Below are 24,524 nucleotides of genomic sequence, written 5' to 3' on the forward strand. Positions count from 1 at the left end.
CAACTGACCACACCCTGGGACAACTGACCACACTCTGGGACAACTGACCACACTCTGGGACAACTGACCACACTCTGGGACTACTGACCACACCCTGGGGCAACTGACCACACCCTGGGACAACTGACCACACCCTGGGACAACTGACCACACTCTGGGACAACTGACCACACTCTGGGACAACTGACCACACCCCGGGGCAACTGACCACACCCTGGGACAACTGACCACACCCTGGGACAACTGACCACACCCTGGGACAACTGACCACACCCTGGGACAACTGACCACACTCTGGGACAACCGACCACACTCTGGGACAACTGACCACATTCTGGGACAACTGACCACACCCTGGGGCAACTGACCACACCCTGGGACAACTGACCACACCCTGGGACAACTGACCACACTCTGGGACAACTGACCACACTCTGGGACAACTGACCACACCCCGGGGCAACTAACCACACCCTGGGACAACTGACCACACCCTGGAACAACTGACCACACCCTGGGACAACTGACCACATTCTGGAACAACTGACCACACCCTGGGACAACTGACCACACTCTGGGACAACTGACCAGACCCGGAGCAACTGACCACACCCTGGGACAACTGACCACACTCTGGGACAACTGACCACACCCTGGGACAACTGACCACACTCTGAGACAACTGACCACACTCTGGGAAAACTGACCACACTCTGGGACAACTGACCACACTCTGGGACAACTGACCACACTCTGGGACAACTGACCACACTCTGGGACAACTGACCACACTCTGGGACAACTGACCACACCCCGGGGCAACTGACCTCTCCCGGAGGAACTGACCACACCCTGGGACAACTGACCACACCCCGGGACAACTGACCACACCCCGGGACAACTGACCACACCCCGGGACAACTGACCACACTCTGGGACAACTGACCACACCCTGGGACAACTGACCACACTCTGGGACAACTGACCACACTCTGGGACAACTGACCACACTCTGGGACAACTGACCACACTCTGGGACAACTGACCACACCCTGGGACAACTGACCACACCCTGGGACAACTGACCACACCCTGGGACAACTGACCACACTCTGGGACAACTGACCACACCCCAGGGCAACTGGTCACACCCCGGGGAAACTGACCACACCCCGGGGAAACTGACCACACCCTGGGACAACTGACCACACTCTGGGACAACTGACCACACCCTGGGACAACTGACCACACCCTGGGACAACTGACCACACTCTGGGACAACTGACCACACTCTGGGACAACTGACCACACCCTGTGACAACTGACCACACCCTGGGACAACTGACCACACCCCGGGGAAACTGACCACACCCTGGGACAACTGACCACACTCTGGGACAACTGACCACACCCTGGGACAACTGACCACACCCTGGGACAACTGACCACACTCTGGGACAACTGACCACACTCTGGGACAACTGACCACACTCTGGGACTACTGACCACACCCTGGGGCAACTGACCACACCCTGGGACAACTGACCACACCCTGGGACAACTGACCACACTCTGGGACAACTGACCACACTCTGGGACAACTGACCACACCCCGGGGCAACTGACCACACCCTGGGACAACTGACCACACCATGGGACAACTGACCACACCCTGGGACAACTGACCACACCCTGGGACAACTGACCACACTCTGGGACAACCGACCACACTCTGGGACAACTGACCACACTCTGGGACCACTGACCACACCCTGGGGCAACTGACCACACCCTGGGACAACTGACCACACCCTGGGACAACTGACCACACTCTGGGACAACTGACCACACTCTGGGACAACTGACCACACCCCGGGGCAACTAACCACACCCTGGGACAACTGACCACACCCTGGAACAACTGACCATACCCTGGGACAACTGACCACATTCTGGGACAACTGACCACACCCTGGGACAACTGACCACACTCTGGGACAACTGACCAGACCCGGAGAAACTGACCACACCCTGGGACAACTGACCACACTCTGGGACAACTGACCACACCCTGGGACAACTGACCACACTCTGAGACAACTGACCACATCTGGGACAACTGACCACACTCTGGGACAACTGACCACACTCTGGGACAACTGACCACACTCTGGGACAACTGACCACACTCTGGGACAACTGACCACACTCAGGGACAACTGACCACACCCCGGTGCAACTGACCACTCCCGGAGGAACTGACCACACCCTGGGACAACTGACCACACCCCGGGACAACTGACCACACCCCGGGACAACTGACCACACCCCGGGACAACTGACCACACTCTGGGACAACTGACCACACTCTGGGACAACTGACCACACTCTGGGACAACTGACCACACTCTGGGACAACTGACCACACCCCGGGACAACTGACCACACTCTGGGACAACTGACCACGCTCTGGGACAACTGACCACACTCTGGGACAACTGACCTCACCCTGGGACAACTGACCACACCCTGGAACAACTGACCACACCCTGGGACAACTGACCACACACTTGGACAACTGACCACACCCCGGGACAACTGACCACACTCTGGGACAACTGACCACACCCCGGGGCAACTGACGACACTCTGGGACAACTGACCACACCCTGGGACAACTGATCACACCCTGGGACAACTGACCACACTCTGGGACAACTGACCACACTCTGGGACAACTGACCACACTCTGGGACAACTGACCACACTCTGGGACAACTGACCACACCCTGGGACAACTGACCACACTCTGGGACAACTGACCACACTCTGGGACAACTGACCACACTCTGGGACAACTGACCACACCCTGGGACAACTGACCACACCCTGGGACAACTAACCACACTCTGGGACAACTGACCACACCCCGGAGCAACTGACCACACTCTGGGACAACTGACCACACTCTGGGGCAACTGACCACACTCTGGGACAACTGACCACACCCTGGGACAACTGACCACACCCTGGGACAACTGACCACACTCTGGGATTAACTGACCACACCCCGGAGCCACTGACCACACTCTGGGACAACTGACCACACCCTGGGACAACTGACCACACCCTGGGAAAACTGACCACACTCTGGGACAACTGACTACACCCCGGAGCAACTGACCACACTCTGGGACAACTAACCACACTCTGGGACAACTGACCACACCCCGGAGCAACTGCCCACACTCTGGGACAACTGTCCACACCCTGGGACAACTGACCACACTCTGGGACAACTGACCACACCCCGGAGCAACTGACCACACTCTGGGACAACTGACCACACTCTGGGACAACTGACCACACTCTGGGACAACTGACCACACCCCGGAGCAACTGACCACACTCTGGGACAACTGACGACACTCTGGGACAACTGACCACACCCTGGGACAACTGACCACACTCTGGGACAACTGACCACACTCTGGGACAACTGACCACACTTTGGGACAACTGACCACACCCTGGGACAACTGACCACACCCTGGGACAACTGACCACACTCTGGGACAACTGACCACACTCTGTGACAACTGACCACACCCCGGAGCAACTGACCACACCCTGGGACAACTGACCACACTCTGGGACAACTGACCACACTCTGGGACAACTGACCACACCCTGGGACAAATGACCACACCCTGGGACAACTGACCACACTCTGGGATAACTGACCACACTCTGGGACAACTGACCACACCCCGGAGCAACTGACCACACCCTGGGACAACTGACCACACTCTGGGACAACTGACCACACCCCGGAGCAACTGACCACACCCTGGGACAACTGACCACACTCTGGGACAACTGACCACACTCTGGGACAACTGACCACACCCTGGGACAACTGACCACTCCCTGGGACAACTGACCACACTCTGGGATTAACTGACCACACCCCGGAGCCACTGACCACACTCTGGGACAACTGACCACACCCTGGGACAACTGACCACACCGTGGGACAACTGACCACACCCTGGGACAACTGACCACACCCCGGGGAAACTGACCACACCCTGGGACAACTGACCACACTCTGGGACAACTGACCACACCCTGGGACAACTGACCACACCCTGGGACAACTGACCACACTCTGGGACAACTGACCACACTCTGGGACAACTGACCACACTCTGGGACTACTGACCACACCCTGGGGCAACTGACCACACCCTGGGACAACTGACCACACCCTGGGACAACTGACCACACTCTGGGACAACTGACCACACTCTGGGACAACTGACCACACCCCGGGGCAACTGACCACACCCTGGGACAACTGACCACACCATGGGACAACTGACCACACCCTGGGACAACTGACCACACCCTGGGACAACTGACCACACTCTGGGACAACCGACCACACTCTGGGACAACTGACCACACTCTGGGACCACTGACCACACCCTGGGGCAACTGACCACACCCTGGGACAACTGACCACACCCTGGGACAACTGACCACACTCTGGGACAACTGACCACACTCTGGGACAACTGACCACACCCCGGGGCAACTAACCACACCCTGGGACAACTGACCACACCCTGGAACAACTGACCATACCCTGGGACAACTGACCACATTCTGGGACAACTGACCACACCCTGGGACAACTGACCACACTCTGGGACAACTGACCAGACCCGGAGAAACTGACCACACCCTGGGACAACTGACCACACTCTGGGACAACTGACCACACCCTGGGACAACTGACCACACTCTGAGACAACTGACCACATCTGGGACAACTGACCACACTCTGGGACAACTGACCACACTCTGGGACAACTGACCACACTCTGGGACAACTGACCACACTCTGGGACAACTGACCACACTCAGGGACAACTGACCACACCCCGGTGCAACTGACCACTCCCGGAGGAACTGACCACACCCTGGGACAACTGACCACACCCCGGGACAACTGACCACACCCCGGGACAACTGACCACACCCCGGGACAACTGACCACACTCTGGGACAACTGACCACACTCTGGGACAACTGACCACACTCTGGGACAACTGACCACACTCTGGGACAACTGACCACACCCCGGGACAACTGACCACACTCTGGGACAACTGACCACGCTCTGGGACAACTGACCACACTCTGGGACAACTGACCTCACCCTGGGACAACTGACCACACCCTGGAACAACTGACCACACCCTGGGACAACTGACCACACACTTGGACAACTGACCACACCCCGGGACAACTGACCACACTCTGGGACAACTGACCACACCCCGGGGCAACTGACGACACTCTGGGACAACTGACCACACCCTGGGACAACTGATCACACCCTGGGACAACTGACCACACTCTGGGACAACTGACCACACTCTGGGACAACTGACCACACTCTGGGACAACTGACCACACTCTGGGACAACTGACCACACCCTGGGACAACTGACCACACTCTGGGACAACTGACCACACTCTGGGACAACTGACCACACTCTGGGACAACTGACCACACCCTGGGACAACTGACCACACCCTGGGACAACTGACCACACTCTGGGACAACTGACCACACCCCGGAGCAACTGACCACACTCTGGGACAACTGACCACACTCTGGGGCAACTGACCACACTCTGGGACAACTGACCACACCCTGGGACAACTGACCACACCCTGGGACAACTGACCACACTCTGGGATTAACTGACCACACCCCGGAGCCACTGACCACACTCTGGGACAACTGACCACACCCTGGGACAACTGACCACACCCTGGGAAAACTGACCACACTCTGGGACAACTGACTACACCCCGGAGCAACTGACCACACTCTGGGACAACTAACCACACTCTGGGACAACTGACCACACCCCGGAGCAACTGCCCACACTCTGGGACAACTGTCCACACCCTGGGACAACTGACCACACTCTGGGACAACTGACCACACCCCGGAGCAACTGACCACACTCTGGGACAACTGACCACACTCTGGGACAACTGACCACACTCTGGGACAACTGACCACACCCCGGAGCAACTGACCACACTCTGGGACAACTGACGACACTCTGGGACAACTGACCACACCCTGGGACAACTGACCACACTCTGGGACAACTGACCACACTCTGGGACAACTGACCACACTTTGGGACAACTGACCACACCCTGGGACAACTGACCACACCCTGGGACAACTGACCACACTCTGGGACAACTGACCACACTCTGTGACAACTGACCACACCCCGGAGCAACTGACCACACCCTGGGACAACTGACCACACTCTGGGACAACTGACCACACTCTGGGACAACTGACCACACCCTGGGACAACTGACCACACCCTGGGACAACTGACCACACTCTGGGATAACTGACCACACTCTGGGACAACTGACCACACCCCGGAGCAACTGACCACACCCTGGGACAACTGACCACACTCTGGGACAACTGACCACACCCCGGAGCAACTGACCACACCCTGGGACAACTGACCACACTCTGGGACAACTGACCACACTCTGGGACAACTGACCACACCCTGGGACAACTGACCACACCCTGGGACAACTGACCACACTCTGGGATTAACTGACCACACCCCGGAGCCACTGACCACACTCTGGGACAACTGACCACACCCTGGGACAACTGACCACACCGTGGGACAACTGACCACACTCTGGGACAACTGACTACACCCCGGAGCAACTGACCACACTCTGGGACAACTGACCACACTCTGGGACAACTGACCACACCCCGGAGCAACTGCCCACACTCTGGGACAACTGACCACACCCTGGGACAACTGACCACACTCTGGGACAACTGACCACACCCCGGAGCAACTGACCACACTCTGGGACAACTGACCACACTCTGGGACAACTGACCACACTCTGGGACAACTGACCACACCCCGGAGCAACTGACCACACTCTGGGACAACTGACGACACTCTGGGACAACTGACCACACCCTGGGACAACTGACCACACTCTGGGACAACTGACCACACTCTGGGACAACTGACCACACTTTGGGACAACTGACCACACCCTGGGACAACTGACCACACCCTGGGACAACTGACCACACTCTGGGACAACTGACCACACCCCGGAGCAACTGACCACACTCTGGGACAACTGACCACACTCTGGGACAACTGACCACACTCTGGGACAACTGACCACACCCCGGAGCAACTGACCACACTCTGGGACAACTGACGACACTCTGGGACAACTGACCACACCCTGGGACAACTGACCACACTCTGGGACAACTGACCACACTCTGGGACAACTGACCACACTTTGGGACAACTGACCACACCCTGGGACAACTGACCACACCCTGGGACAACTGACCACACTCTGGGACAACTGACCACACTCTGGGACAACTGACCACACCCCGGAGCAACTGACCACACCCTGGGACAACTGACCACACTCTGGGACAACTGACCACACTCTGGGACAACTGACCACACCCTGGGACAACTGACCACACCCTGGGACAACTGACCACACTCTGGGATAACTGACCACACTCTGGGACAACTGACCACACCCCGGTGCAACTGACTACACCCTGGGACAACTGACCACACTCTGGGACAACTGACCACACTTTGGGACAACTGACCGCACCCCGGAGCAACTGACCACACCCTGGGACAACTGACCACACCCTGGGACAACTGACCACACTCTGGGACAACTGACCACACTCTGGGACAACTGACCACACCCTGGGACAACTGACCACACTCTGGGACAACTGACCACACTCTGGGACAACTGACCACACTCTGGGACAACTGACCACACTCTGGGAAAACTGACCACACCCCGGAGCAACTGACCACACCCTGGGACAACTGACCACACCCTGGGACAACTGACCACACTCTGGGACAACTGACCACACTCTGGGACAACTGACCACACCCCGGAGCAACTGACCACACCCTGGGACAACTGACCACACCCTGGGACAACTGACCACACCCTGGGCAGCTGATCACACCCTGGGACAACTGACCACACCCTGGGACAACTGACCACACCCTGGGACAACTGACCACACCCTGGGACAACTGACCACACCCTCGGCAGCTGACCATACTCTGGGACAACTGACCACACCCTGGGACAACTGACCACACCCTGGGACAACTGACCACACCCTGGGACAACTGACCACACTATGGAGTCCATATCTAGTCAAGCATAAGACAAAACTGGAAAAGGTTCAAAGGTTTGCCACCAGACTAGTACCCGAACTGAGGGGTATGAGCTACGAGGAGAGACTACGGGAATTAAACCTCACGTAACTGGGAAACAGAAGAGTTAGAGGGGACATGATCACCACATACAAGATTCTCAGAGGAATTGATAGGGTAGATAAAGACAGACTTTTTAACACGAGGGGCACACGCACTAGGGGACATGGGTGGAAATTGAGTGCCCAAATGAGCCATAGAGACGTTAGAAAGAATTTTTTCAGTGTCAGAGTAGTAGACAAATGGCATGCATTAGGAAGTGATGTGGTGGAGGCTGACTCCATACACAGCTTCAAGTGTAGATATGATAGAGCCCAGTAGGCTCAGGAACCTGTACATTAGTTGATTGACAGTTGAGAGGCGGGACCAAAGAGCCAGAGCTCAATCCCCGCAAGCACAATTAGGTAAGTACAATTAGGTAAGGCATACCCAAAGACATGTAGAGGTATACACAGAGACATGTAGAGGCATACCAAAATAAACATAGCGGTATACCCAGTGACATGTAGAGGCATACCCTGAGATATGTAGAGGTATATCCAGTGGCAGACATTTAAAGACATTCCATGTGACATGTAGAGACACAGAGTGACATTCGTAAAGACACGCAGTGACATTACCAGAGACATAGAAATACCCAGAGACCCAGAGGGACATACCCATAGACACGCTGAGACATACCCCGCAGATACACACATCCTACAGCGACATACTCTGCAGAGTATGTCGCTGACGTACTCAGAGACACAAAGATACATACCGTGTAGATACATACCTAGAGACACGCAGATATATACTTATAGACACGAGCATAATGACACCCAGAGACATACACAGAGACACTCAGAGATATACCCAACATTCGTCCTTTTCACTTCTGTTATCGCAATAAAATATTGTTACTCTTCCATCACTCTTTCCTCTAATTCTTCTCCTTTATTTGTAATTCTATCTGCATTTGTGTTCATGACCTTAATATGACATCTCTACTGGGCTGTTTGATTTTCCAAGGTGGATTCGTTATGGTTCCATGAACAATTGTAATTGGGGAGTTTGTTGGTTTAGTCACTCCTGAGCTCTTGTTCCCTAGTCCTTGTGAGCTCTTGTTCCCTAGTCCTTGTGAGCTCTTGTTCCCTAGTCCTTGTGAGTGCTTGTTCCTTAAACCTTGTGAGCTCTTGTTCCCTAGTCCTTGTGAGCTCTTGTTCCCTAGTCCTTGTGAGTGCTTGTTCCTACACCTTGTGAGCTCTTGTTCCCTAGTCCTTGTGAGCTCTTGTTCCCTAGTCCTTGTGAGCTCTTGTTCCCTAGTCCTTGTGAGCTCTTGTTCCTTAGTCCTTATGAGCTCTTGTTCCCTAGTCCTTGTGAGCTCTTGTTCCCTAGTCCTTGTGAGCTCTTGTTCCCTAGTCCTTGTGAGCGCTTGTTCCCTAGTCCTTGTGAGCTCTTGTTCCTTAGACCTTGTGAGCTCTTGTTCCTAGACCTTGTGAGCTCTTGTTCCTTAGTCCTTGTGAGCGCTTGTTCCTAGACCTTGTGAGCGCTTGTTCCTACACCTTGTGAGCTCTTGTTCCCTAGTCCTTATGAGCTCTTGTTCCCTAGTCCTTGTGAGCTCTTGTTCCCTAGTCCTTGTGAGTGCTTGTTCCTTAAACCTTGTGAGCTCTTGTTCCCTAGTCCTTGTGAGCTCTTGTTCCCTAGTCCTTGTGAGTGCTTGTTCCTACACCTTGTGAGCTCTTGTTCCCTAGTCCTTGTGAGCTCTTGTTCCTTAGACCTTGTGAGCTCTTGTTCCTAGACCTTGTGAGCTCTTGTTCCTTAGTCCTTGTGAGCGCTTGTTCCTACACCTTGTGAGCTCTTGTTCCCTAGTCCTTATGAGCTCTTGTTCCCTAGTCCTTGTGAGCTCTTGTTCCCTAGTCCTTGTGAGCTCTTGTTCCTTAGACCTTGTGAGCTCTTGTTCCAAGACCTTGTGAGTGCTTGTTCCTAGACCTTGTGAGCGCTTGTTCCTAGACCTTGTGAGCTCTTGTTTCCTAGTCCTTGTGAGCTCTTGTTCCCTAGTCCTTGTGAGCTCTTGTTCCTTAGACCTTGTAAGCTCTTGTTCCCTAGTCCTTGTGAGCTCTTGTTCCCTAGTCCTTGTGAGCTCTTGTTCCTTAGACCTTGTGAGCTCTTGTTCCCTAGTCCTTGTGAGCTCTTGTTCCCTAGTACTTGTGAGCACTTGTTCCTTAGACCTTGTGAGCTCTTGTTCCTAGACCTTGTGAGCTCTTGTTCCCTTGTCCTTGTGAGCTCTTGTTCCCTTTGTGAGCTCTTGTTCCCTAGTCCTTGTGAGTGCTTGTTCCTACACCTTGTGAGCTCTTGTTCCCTAGTCCTTGTGAGCTCTTGTTCCCTAGTCCTTGTGAGCTCTTGTTCCTTAGACCTTGTGAGCGCTTGTTCCCTAGTCCTTGTGAGCTCTTGTTCCCTAGTCCTTGTGAGCTCTTGTTCCCTAGTCCTTGTGAGCTCTTGTTCCCTAGTCCTTGTGAGCGCTTGTTCCCTAGTCCTTGTGAGCTCTTGTTCCCTAGTCCTTGTGAGCTCTTGTTCCCTAGTCCTTGTGAGCGCTTGTTCCCTAGTCCTTGTGAGCTCTTGTTCCCTAGTCCTTGTGAGCTCTTGTTCCCTAGTCCTTGTGAGCTCTTGTTCCTAGTCCTTGTGAGCTCTTGTTCCCTAGTACTTGTGAGCTCTTGTTCCCTAGTACTTGTGAGCTCTTGTTCCCTAGTCCTTGTGAGCTCTTTTTCCTTAGACCTTGTGAGCTCTTGTTCCCTAGTCCTTGTGAGCTCTTGTTCCCTAGTCCTTATGAGCTCTTGTTCCTAGACCTTGTGAGCTCTTGTTCCCTAGTCCTTGTGAGCTCTTGTTCCCTAGTACTTGTGAGCTCTTGTTCCTAGTCCTTGTGAGCTCTTGTTCCCTAGTACTTGTGAGCTCTTGTTCCCTAGTACTTGTGAGCTCTTGTTCCCTAGTCCTTGTGAGCTCTTGTTCCTTAGTACTTGTGAGCTCTTGTTCCCTAGTACTTGTGAGCTCTTGTTCCCTAGTACTTGTGAGCTCTTGTTCCCTAGTACTTGTGAGCTCTTGTTCCCTAGTACTTGTGAGCTCTTGTTCCCTAGTACTTGTGAGCTCTTGTTCCCTAGTACTTGTGAGCTCTTGTTCCCTAGTACTTGTGAGCTCTTGTTCCCTAGTCCTTGTGAGCTCTTGTTCCCTAGTCCTTGTGAGCTCTTGTTCCCTAGTCCTTGTGAGCTCTTGTTCCCTAGTCCTTATGAGCTCTTGTTCCCTAGTCCTTGTGAGCTCTTGTTCCCTAGTCCTTGTGAGCTCTTGTTCCTTAGACCTTGTGAGCTCTTGTTCCCTAGTCCAAGTTCTTAAATCCTTGCGAGCTCGTATTACTTGAATCCTTGTGAGCTCGTATTACTTATGAGTCCTTGGGAGCTCTTATTTCTGAGAATCCTTGGAAGATCTTGTTGCTAAGGGTCATTGGGATCTCTTATTTTTTAGAGTCTTTGGGAGCTCTTGTTCCTTAATCTTTGGGAGCTCCTATTTTTTGTTGCTTAGCTCTTATTCCGTAGAGTTCTTGGGAGCTCTTATTCCTTAGCGCTCTTGTGAGCTCTTATCCATTAGGGCCGTTTGGAGCTTTCATTCCTTATAGAGGCTTTGGGGACTCTTATTCCTTAGAGTCCTTGGGAGCTCTTATTTCCTAGAACCCTTGGAAACACTTATTCTTTAAAACTCTTGGGAGATCTTATCCCTTAGTGTCCTTGTGAACTCTTATTCCATAGAGTCCTTGTGAGCTCTTAATTTGTTCCTTAGAGTCCTTAGAAGCTCATAATTTGTTCCTTAGAGTCCTTGTGAGCTCTTAATTTGTTCCTCAGAGTTCTTGAGGCTCTTAATTTGTTTCTTAGGGTTTTTTGGAACTCTTAATTTGTTCCTTACAGTCCTTGGGAGCTCTTATTCCATAGAATCCTTGGGAGCTCTTATTCCCTAGAGTCTATGGGAGCTCTTGTTCCTTAAATTCCTTGCGAGACCTTTTTCCTTGAGAGTCCTTGGGAGTTCTTATTCCTTATAGTCATTGTGAGCTCTTATTCCATAGTCTATGTGAGCTCATTTTCCTAAGAGTCATTGCATGTGAGCTGTTATTATTGAGAGTCTTTGTGAGCTCTTATTCCTTAGAGTCAATGTGAGCTGTTATTATTGAGAGTCCTTGTGAGCTCTTATTCCTTAGAGTCAATGTGAGCTGTTATTATTGAGAGTCCTTGTGAGCTCTTATTCATTAGAGTCAATGTGAGCTGTTATTATTGAGAGTCCTTGTGAGCTCTTATTCCTTAGAGTCAATGTGAGCTGTTATTATTTAAGGTCCTTGTGAGTATTTAGAGTCCTTGTGAGCTCTTAGCCCACAATCTGCACACCATGAACACAATTTACATATTTCAGACTTGAACATTATACTATATTTACAAAATGTTAAGCTTTCACTGAGTGTTGTGGAGGATGAGAGTAACGAGGTGGTGTTCCGCAGGGACCCGTGTGATCTGCCCGACTGTCCCTTCATCCTGGAGGACGACCAGGACGCCTCCACCTCCCTCCTCGCCCTCTACACCGTCGACTCTGTAAGCTGAGGTGCTTCGCTGTGTTGAGGGCCCTCATCACCTCTCACTGTGTGGAGGGCCGCTCATCATCTCTCACTGTGTGGAGGGCCCTCATTATCTCACACTGTGTGGAGGGCCCTCATTACCTCTCACTGTGTGGAGGGCCCTCATCACCTCACACTGTGTGGAGGGCCCTCATCACCTCTCACTGTGTGGAGGGCCCTCATCACCTCTCACTGTGTGGAGGGCTCTCATCACCTCTCACTGTGTGGAGGGCCCTCATTACCTCTCACTGTGTGGAGGGCCTTCATCATCTCTCACTGTGTGGAGGGCCTTCATCACCTCTCACTGTGTGGAGGGCCCTCATCCCCTCACACTGTGTGGAGGGCCCTCATCACCTCTCACTGTGTGGAGGGCCCTCATCACCTCTCACTGTGTGGAGGGCCCTCATCATCTCTCACTGTGTGGAGGGCCCTCATCATCTCTCACTGTGTGGAGGGCCCTCATCATCTCTCACTGTGTGGAGGGCCCTCATCATCTCTCACTGTGTGGAGGGCCCTCATCATCTCTCACTGTGTGGAGGGCCCTCATCATCTCTCACTGTGTGGAGGGCCCTCATCACCTCACACTGTGTGGAGGGCCCTCATCACCTCACACTGTGTGGAGGGCCCTCATCACCTCACACTGTGTGGAGGGCCCTCATCACCTCTCACTGTGTGGAGGGCCCTCATCACCTCACACTGTGTGGAGGGCCCTCATCATCTCTCACTGTGTGGAGGGCCCTCATCACCTCACACTGTGTGGAGGGCCCTCATCACCTCTCACTGTGTGGAGGGCCCTCATCACCTCTCACTGTGTGGAGGGCCCTCATCACCTCTCACTGTGTGGAGGGCCCTCATCACCTCACACTGTGTGGAGGGCCCTCATCACCTCTCACTGTGTGGAGGGCCCTCATCCCCTCTCACTGTGTGGAGGGCCCTCATCACCTCTCACTGTGTGGAGGGCCCTCATCACCTCACACTGTGTGGAGGGCCCTCATCACCTCTCACTGTGTGGAGGGCCCTCATCACCTCACACTGTGTGGAGGGCCCTCATCACCTCACACTGGGTGGAGGGCCCTCATCACCTCTCACTGTGTGGAGGGCCCTCATCACCTCTCACTGTGCTGTTAATTATTGCATAATACATTTCTGTCACTTAAATAGTTTCTCTTTGATATCAACCATAATTTTTTTCCTATTTATTATGTAATTGCAGAAAGGAAGTGAACACCTAGAACGATTTGGAGCGCCTCTCAAACTTGACATTGATTTGACTCAATAACACCGATTTACAAAAGACGTATTATACTATGCAATAGCTTAAGTTTTCATTTTTATTTCCCCAAATTCAAAACGAAATTTCTGAGTGTAAATCCTTCACCTAAATTATTTTAGATCCACTACGGGCTCATCACAGCTCGTGCTACTTCGAACTTTTTGTTCCAGGTAGCAAATATCAACAACAACAACAACGTAGTAGTGTAATATGTGACTAGAACCGCGCGCGCCATCTGCCCAGGTGGCTCTCTTGAGAGCCAGCTGGACAGATGGCGCGCGCGGTTCTTGCGCAGGTGTCTAGTCACATATTACACTACTCAACTTCACCTAAGACGCCTCTAATCTCTGAACAACTGTTTGTTATAACATCAATTTTTTTATTCCCATCTTGACATCTGACGTCACTGACGTCAGATCAGTAGCCATTCCATGTTTGTAAGAGTTTATTTTTCTTGTATGGTATTATTAAAACCAAAGTTTATTATATATATTATACTTTATGGAAATTTAAGCCTAGATTAGGAAATTAGTATTTTTGTTACATTCGAAATTATTCGTGTTTTTCAACCAGTCCTCAAGCTATGTTCGCCCAAGCTGTGGGCGACCAATAATTGAATCAACTCGGATTCATTAATTTTAATATATTTGACAATGAAAATGGGTATTTTCAATGTAAACAGAGGTATTGGTATTGTAAATTCTCGTGTAAATTGTAAAGTAGATCTAAATGGATCCAAATGTATTTTGGATCCCTTTTTGACTGATCAATTCCGAAACAATTTGAGTTAGATCATTAATACTCAGTTATCTCAATAATATCTTATTAATATTTCCTTATATCATTATTATCCATTAATATCTAATTATTATCTCATTAATGATTCCTGGAACTCACATGTTGGGTCTTAACTACTTAAGGTAACCACTTAACTATGTCTTAACTACTGTGACTGAACTATTGAGTAGTTAGGTCATCCACATTTTCTTTACTAGTGGCTTTACAAGAATGAAACAAGTCTTGTATATATAACCCAGTTGATAGAGCGTCGGCGTCACTGACGTGGGGTCCGCGGTTCGAGACCCATACAGCTCAGGTGAATGGAAAGCATAAACTATGTAGATGTCCGTTATGCTTCACACACAACAAACATAAATAATTGTTGAAACAAGCAATACCTGGCCTACCTTTGGCTTAACTATACCCAATACTGTAATAAATTGTAATGTTACTATAATTAGAGAAAATACCTCTTATTATTTAAGAGTACATCAAATGACAAATGGGCCTCTAGGGTCGGGCGTAGCTTGGACGTGCCAGGCTTGAGGATGGGATGCTTGCTATGCTCGTCTATGCTGTGGCTTTTCTCAAAGAAACATTAGTAGACACAATCGACTTAATGATCCAGGACAGTCCGAAACCATATTGCACATTAGCAGTTTTTTTCGTACTGTATATAAAGAAGTTTAGCCTAAGGTAAGTTAGGAAAATGTTTTTGTTCTGTTGCCTCTATGTAGACTGTTCTCACTTATAAAACCCTTCCCAACACTGCTCATGCTGCACTCAGTCTGCATCCACGCAGCTTGTCTCCACCACACCTTGTCTGAGTAGATGTAACTGTTGAGAGGTGAGACCCTGCAGGTGATTACTGGGTGTGTATACTGTGTGTGTGGAGACTGAGATGTATTGTTGTATAACTCCATATCAAGCTCAATGGTTGCATACTTAGTGGAGACTGAAGTGCATAAATTTGTACCCATTCCCTCTGATACCCACTGGATGTAAAGGTTGAAAGTTAGCCTAACAGGGGATCCGCTGCAGGTGACTGGCTTCTGCGACAACACCACCCACGAGCGACTGACGCCCACCAAGCACAACGCCCAGTGTTCTGGCAGGAGCATCATGGAGGTCCTCCTCGACCACCACGACTTCCAGAGACAGTCAGTGTCTTCCTGTTCATGTTATGCCCTCATAAACTCTTTAATGTATGTAAACAAAGCTACCTAAGATTGAGAAAAGATGTAATGGTTTGTACGTATTTGCGTAACTGCTTCATGAATCTGGTCCCGACTACTATAATAATAATAATAATAGTTATTCAGGTAAAGGTACACACATACAAAATGAGCTACAAACATATATTACATAAATACAGTAGCGTTACTGTATTTATTTTTGTATTACAAAAATACAGCAGCTTTAGGCTTCTATGCCTAAAGCCATAATACACACAGCGTTTGCCCGAAACTAAGTTTTCAGAGCCGCATTCTGTAACACCAAGTAGGGAGTAAACTGTAATGGAGATGACATTTAGACTGAACATGTAATGGGCTAGCTGCACGTAGAGGGAAAATAGTGAAGCCAGATTTGTTAGAGCGAGGTGAAGGAGTTAAATGTTAAGGAAAGGTGAAGTCAGATGTTGACGTGAGGTGAAGTCAAGCGTTAAGAGGAAGTCAAAACTGATAAGATGTAAGTTAAGCCACAATACATATTTACATAGCATAAGTTTGGACAGTGTTGCCGCAATGTTTATTTTTCTAAGGGTTTCGATGTTATGGTGGTTGATAGGTGACTCTGAACGCTCTCTTCTAATGTTGTCTTTGTCTTCTAGGAATAGTCCAGTGTCCATAAAGTCCAAGTTGATGCTACAGACACGTTTCACTCATGCCTCTTTCTCCTCCATGGTTTCTGAGTGCTTCTCATGTATATACTTTGCTATAGTTACTGCAAGTTATTGTGTAAACTTCCTCCACGGTGATCTTGTTGCTGTTGGTGCTTCTTCCACTGAGGATGTTGACTGTAGTAATTCTGTGCATATTGGCTGTCTTGGCTGTATTACAGGTGATAGTCATGTTGTTTGCTTGTTGGCCTACTGGGAAATATGGCGATTAAACTATATATATATATATATATATATATATATATATATATATATATATATATATATATATATATATATATATATATATATATATATATATATATATATATATATATATATATATATGTCGTACCTAGTAGCCAGAACTCACTTTTTGGCCTACTATTCAAGGCCCGATTTGCCTAATAAGCCAAGTTTTCCTGAATTAATATATTTTTTTTATTTTTTTTCTTATGAAATGATAAAGCTACCCATTTCATTATGTATGAGGTCAATTTTTTTTTATTGGAGTTAAAATTAACGTAGATATATGACCGAACCTAACCAACCCTACCTAACCTAACCTAACCAATCTTTATAGGTTAGGTTTGGTTAGGTAGCCGAAAAAGTTAGGTTAGGTTAGGTTAGGTAGGTTAGGTAGCCGAAAAACAATTAATTCATGAAAACTTGGCTTATTAGGCAAATCAGGCCTTGCATAGTAGGCTGAGAAGTGCGTTTTGGCTACTAGGTACGACATACATATATATATATATATATATATATATATATATATATATATATATATATATATATATATATATATATATATATATATATATATATATATATATAAAAGGACAACTTCCGTATCTAGACATGCAAATAAGAAGAGACCCCAGTTCCTTCACTTTAACCAACTAGCTGAGTACCTTATTCTAAAACGCCATGATCTTGTAGACAGAATTTCTTTCAAGATATGGACCAATACTTTACAGTCCGTCATAAACCTGAAATATCCCATATATTTCATTAAGGAATGCAGAGAGCAAACAACTAAGATGACCAGAAGTAACACCATGCAACAAGAGCCACAGCGACGGCTGCAGCTCGCAACACACCAGGCAGCAAACACCGTTACTATGCCAATTAGCATTTAAGATTCGCCTGCTGGCCGCTTGAGTGAGTGGACATTTCTTGGTGTTGCCTCCCAGCTGCCTCCTTGTGTGTGGAGGTGGTGGTTGGGGATAGCTGCTATGGCCCGTGTGGTGCCCTTCTTGTGCAGGGTGCAGTTCTGTGTTAAGATGGGGTCTTCCGTGCCTCCTTTGCAGCGAACCACCTCGGCTGGGTTGCAGTTTACCGTGCTTGTGGACCACACCTTGGCTGGCATTGCCTTGGAGGACGTAGTATTGGTCAAGTTGATGGCTCTGACGAGTGTTCAGCTGCTCCAGGATCGTCGGGTGGTGGTTAAGTTTCGCAGTGAGGCCTAGTTTCAAGAATTCCTCCGACGGTGAGAGGGGCGCTCTTTTTCTCTGCCTGATGGCGCTGGTAACCTTCGGGTGGTGAACCTGAGTGTAGCTCTGACCTATGTGTCGGTACGGTTAGCTTTGCTCGAATTACTGGATGAGCATTTAACCAGGCTGTTTCGTCGGTTTGTGAAGGTGCTCAATGTGAGATAGAATAAGGTCGATGCTCGCAAATGTGCTGGCCTGCTGGCCAGTACATGGTACCAGGACGCTCGCGATGTCCATGGAACATAGTGTTCCATCTTCTCTGTCCTTACTGGGGTTTACATTGTAGTGCATGAATAAAAAGCAGCCCTGTACGTGTTTTCGCTGTGGTCAGCAGGGGCACCTGGCATCGGCGTTTGACGTAGCCGTTGCTGATCGTGTGAATATCCTTTGGGAAGATGACGTTTCTCACCTTTCGACACAGGATGTGTCGTCCCAGGCAATACCAGTGGAGATGCAGGCGATGAGTCACAATAACGTGGCTAAAGTATGTTGACCAGACCACACACTAGAAGGTGAAGGGACGACGACGTTTCGGTCCGTCCTGGACCATTCTCAGGTCGATTCCCAATCGACTTGAGAATGGTCCAGGACGGACCGAAACGTCGTCGTCCCTTCACCTTCTAGTGTGTGGTCTGGTCAACCAGTGGAGATGGCAGCTGGGGATGTTCTATTGTCTCCCAGCATTCCGGGTGTTGAGCCGGTGTGTGTGGCGATTCCGAATGGAAGCGAGGACGGGGTGGTATGCTCTGGTTTGTCGGGGTGCGACGGCCTGCCAGTGTGTGTGGCTTTTCCGGTTCCTGGGATTTGTGTGGTACCGGAGTTACAGGAGGAGGTCCATGATGTGCTACCTGCAGTGGTGGTGGTGCTGGAACCCCAGGAGCTGTCCCCGTTGGAGTTGGTGTGCGTTCTTGGTGCGCATGCGCCGCCTGTGGTGCCTCAAGATGTGCGGGGTTTCCTTTCTGTCTCAGGTGCCGGTTCCAGCTGTCTCTCCGGTGTGGTGGGTGTGGCCGTCCCACCGACTTCAAGACCCGTCGTGTGCGATTGAGTCGCTTCCTCGGCTGACGCGTAGGAAGGGGCTGCCAGGTGACGGTCCCTTGGTGGTGTGGACCCCTGTGGAAAATATGGCGGATGAGGAGGCGGTGGCTGAGGCGGTGCTCCAGGAATTACCGGTGCGGGATACGGTGTCACCGTTGCCTGTAGCCGGGTGTGAGCACCCCAGTGTTCGTGAAACGCGGTGGGGGGTAGTTGGCCCTGGTACTGGTGGTCGTGAGAAGAACGATTTGGTTGTTGGTCTGAGGAAGGGGGCTGTGACCTCTCCTCGTGCACCTTCCACTTCATCGTTTCCCCCTGCTCCCTGGAGAAGGTTGGAACCGGAGCCGCTCCTTAATGTGTGAAGCACGATACATATATAAAGAAGGACGTTTCCTGACTGTTAGGGGGGGTCACCCGTTGCCTTAGTGCTCTTAGTTCTGTGTTTTGTGATTTTGTGTTCGGTTTTGTTGATAAGATGTACTTCTCTTTTATATGTTTTATCGAATAATAAATAAAATTTGTTTTGTGCCAAGCTCTGCTTGCTGCTGCTAGGGTGTGTTGTGTAGGGCCTTTACTTTCATGGGTGTGTATATTGGTTTGTGTTGCGTGTATGGTCTTGTACTACACTGCTCTCGTGTTTTGCATATTGACTTTCCTGAAAGACTCGTTTGTCATTATTGTATGCGTTTAGCTACTCATTTTAATGTTCCATGCAACGTATTTGCTTACTATTCATGTTTCCTCAAGTTATTTAAATGTTCGACGTAGAGTATGAGAAACATCAGGAGCTTAGATGCCAGGCTTTACGAACATTGCTTGCAACACACAAGTTAAGAGCAATCTCTCATGAACTCTCTTGATGAGTTAGCGTCCATAATGAAGAAAAACATTTGATGACGGTGTAAAGAATCTGAAGTAGTACAACAATGCAACTTTATTGAAAACTATAAAAAAAATCAACATTACAAACTCACTTTCTGAACTAATAGTAAGAAAATATACATTGACGTACATTATAACTTGTCTTCAATCCCCCAAAACATGTTAATTGCTATAACACACGTGGTTGGCATCAATAGAATATAGACAGTTGCTCCCCCCCAAAAACGTATTTGGAATTACACCACTGCAAAAAACAGCGTTATCATCATGGTAATTTAACATGTTCTAGACCTAGGTAAGCAATCCTAGTAATAATATACGGAATATTACGCCGAAGTTACTACGTGATTGTACTTTACTACACCCAGGAAAAGTTACCTCTTGCTCTTCCCTTCGTTCTCGGGTGCTAACAAAACTAATAATATAAAAGTTGATAATTTTGTGGGTGGAAGAGTACGCGGTCAGATCATATTGTCCTCAGTCGCAACATGTACTGTGTATTTGGCGGGAAGGTTGTGTCCACCCCCGCACCTGCACCTCGCTGCACATGATGTTTATAAACTGGTGGTCATGTTTTTCTTAAGCGATTTTGAATAAGCTTTTGCAGCGGAAAATCCTCTTCAATAATGTTTCCTCACAACTATGTGAGTCTCTACATTACGCTCCGTCTGTTGATCATCAATTCTTATTATTAAATTTAAGTTTTTTTATATTAAGCTTGGCTGAAAGGTTGAGATAACTAGTGAATGGACATGAGGGAGATGCAAGCGTGACTGTGTGTTTCAGACCCGTCAGCCGGGATGACTTCAGTATTACCCTGGACTATGTGCAGTACTCCACCCAGCCCCTGGCACAGTACCTCATCCTTATGGACGCTTCACACAGCGGGGACTACAATACGCTACAGGTGAGACCCTCGCTACATGATGCATTTCTCGCTGCGTGACGCAAGTGAGAACTTTGTGGAGTTGTGGTACTAGTGAGTACTTTGGGGAGGGTTGGGGGTGCTAGTGATAACTTTGTGGAGGGTTGGAGTGCTAGTGAGTACTTTGTGGAGTTGTGGTACTAGTGAGTACTTTGGGGAGGGTAGGGGGTGCTAGTGATAACTTTGTGGACGGGTCGGGTGCTAGTGAGTACTTTGTGGACGGGTGGGGTGCTAGTGAGTACTTTGTGGAGGTGTGTGGTACTAGTGAGAATTATCCACTGTCACCTTGAATCAATACTTCCACTGTCACTTTGAGCCGACCCCTCACACTGTCACCTGGAGCCGACACTCACACTGTCACCTGGAGCCGACAGTCACACTGTCACCTGGAGCCGACACTCACACTGTCACCTGGAGCCGACACTCACACTGTCACCTGGAGCCGACACTCACACTGTCACCTGGAGCCGACAGTCACACTGTCACCTGGAGCCGACACTCACACTGTCACCTGGAGCCAACACTCACACTGTCACCTAGAGCCAACACTCACACTGTCACCTGGAGCCAACACTCACACTGTCACCTGGAGCCGACACTCACACTGTCACCTGGAGCCGACAGTCACACTGTCACCTGGAGCCGACACTCACACTGTCACCTGGAGCCAACACTCACACTGTCACCTAGAGCCAACACTCACACTGTCACCTGGAGCCAACACTCACACTGTCACCTGGAGCCGACACTCACACTGTCACCTGGAGCCGACACTCACACTGTCACCTGGAGCCGACACTCACACTGTCACCTGGAGCCGACACTCACACTGTCACCTGGAGCCGACACTCACACTGTCATCTGGAGCCGACACTCACACTGTCACCTGGAGCCGACACTCACACTGTCACCTGGAGCCGACACTCACACTGTCACCTGGAACCGACACTCACACTGTCACCTGGAGCCGACACTCACACTGTCACCTGGAGCCGACACTCACACTGTCACCTGGAGCCGACACTCACACTGTCACCTTGAACCAATACTCAACTCGTAATTTCTGTTATATACATAGTGTGTGTTGTGTGCAGGGAAGATGGAGCCTGGAGAGGGCAGCTGTGCAGCAGTGGGTGATGATGGATGTCCTCACTACCTCAAGTCTCGGTATCGTCACATTTGCCGAGTATACGCATCTGGTTCACAACATGACCGTCGTTACAGACCAGAGCAGGGAAGATATTGTCAACTCCCTGTCACAGTCTTATCTTGACTCCTCGAGGGATAAGAATATTACCTACGCCATACACACAGCAAGCAGCTACATGGTAGGTCCTGTTAAATGTATTGTTATAATGGTGCTCAGGTAGTGTGATTCTGTAAGTGAACTCAGGTAGTGAGGCTCTCTACAGTGAGCTTTTGCAGTGAGGCTCTGAATAGTGAGCTCAGGTTTTGTGGTGTCTCAAAAAATGTATACACTCTTTGAATAATTATAAACTTCTTTTGATAATTACTTACTTTGAATAATTATAAAGCCAGTGTTTATTATAATACATTTAATTTTTAAAATGTAATAGAATCTACAGACATCGAATAATTGATTTGTACACGCCCGTTTTCAAACTGATGTCCGTGCTGCTCCAGGCACAGCTGATAACGCGAAGCAATTGAACTGCAAACATTAATTAACATTTCGTTTTATATTTGAGTGCATTCTTGTTCAGTGGCTACTCTCAATTCAGACACAGTTAACGGTGTTGTAGTGTTAGCTTTTAAGTATCCCCCATGAAGAACGTCTAGAGGAGTGAGGTCTGGTGAACCAGTAGGGTATTCTATGAAACACCTTCACGCAGTTCATCTGTTTGGCAAGATTTCCTCAAGGTAGGATTTTACATCATGATGGTAGTGCTGGGGTGCCTCATCTTGCTGAAAATGAACTCATATAAAACATCAATTGAGGTATCAACTGTGTGTGTATTTTTTTTTGTTAACACACACACACACACACACACACACACACACACACACACACACACACACACACACACACACACACACACACACACACACACACACACACACACACACAAAAACACACACACACACACACACACACAAACACACACACACACATATACACACACACACACACACACACACACACACACACACACACACACACACACACACACACACACACACACACACACACACACACACAAAAACACACACACACAAAAACACACACACACACACACACACACAAACACACACACACACATATACACACACACACACACACACACACACACACACACACACACACACACACACACACACACACAAACACACACACACACACAAACACACACACACACACACACACAACCCCGCCTCCCTCCTCTGCATAGAAAACCCCCCTACCCCAAACCCTCCCTGCCCCCACTCAAATGTTCAGCCAAATCTCCCTCCTCCCACACCCAATCCCCACCCTTCTACCCCTCCCCTCCTCCCGAGTCCTCCCTCCCCTTTCACCCCATACCCTCCCTGTCCCTCCCCCTTCACTGGATCCCCCGCTCCTCATCCCAGTATCCTCTGAGACCCTGTTATCCACCTCACAGGTCCTCACACCCATGGAACAGCCTCCCCCACCCGCAGAACACTCACCAAGGAGGCAATTTGAGAAGGGACAGAAGAAAGTGAGCCTCAAAGCGATGTACACTAACATAGATGGAATTACAAATAAAGCAAATGAGCTTGGAGAACTGGTACTAGAGGAAAACCCAGACATAATATCCCTCACAGAAACAAAGATCACGAAAACGATAACAAATGCAGTGTTCCCACAGGACTATTATGTTATGAGGAAAGAGAGGGAAGGAAGAGGTGGGGGTGGTGTAGCTCTGCTGGTAAGAAAAGGCTGGGATTTTGAGGAGATGGATATTCAGGGCTGTGAAGGTTTCAGTGACTACATAGCAGGTACTGTAACAAATGGAGGGAAAAAATTATAGTCGCAGTCATATATAATCCACCACCAAATGACAGAAGACCTAGACAGGAATATGATAGAAACAACATGGCCACCATTAACATAATAGAAAGAGCAGCTTCTGTTGCTAGCAGGAATGGATCTGGACTACTAATTATGGGAGACTTCAACCATGGGAAGATAGATTGGAAGAACAGAGACCCGCATGGAGGACCAGAAACATGGAGAGCTAAGCTGCTGGACGTGGCAACAAGAAACTTTCT

At 49.6% G+C, this 24,524-nt stretch overlaps 1 protein-coding gene across 1 annotated transcript in view; it reads left to right on the forward strand.

The window, feature by feature from the left end:
- The window catches only part of LOC123772279 (calcium-activated chloride channel regulator 3A-1), a 253,061-nt gene that overhangs the window by 105,019 nt on the left and 123,518 nt on the right, over positions 1-24,524 (forward strand). The window contains exons 5-8 of the mRNA XM_069311299.1: positions 12,895-12,985; positions 16,103-16,221; positions 21,134-21,254; positions 22,367-22,600. Of these exons, the coding sequence (XP_069167400.1) occupies positions 12,895-12,985; positions 16,103-16,221; positions 21,134-21,254; positions 22,367-22,600 (565 nt within the window). The remainder of the gene's footprint in view (positions 1-12,894; positions 12,986-16,102; positions 16,222-21,133; positions 21,255-22,366; positions 22,601-24,524) is intronic.

Source organism: Procambarus clarkii, chromosome 69 (assembly GCF_040958095.1).
Source record: "Procambarus clarkii isolate CNS0578487 chromosome 69, FALCON_Pclarkii_2.0, whole genome shotgun sequence".
Classification (NCBI taxonomy): domain Eukaryota; kingdom Metazoa; phylum Arthropoda; class Malacostraca; order Decapoda; family Cambaridae; genus Procambarus; species Procambarus clarkii.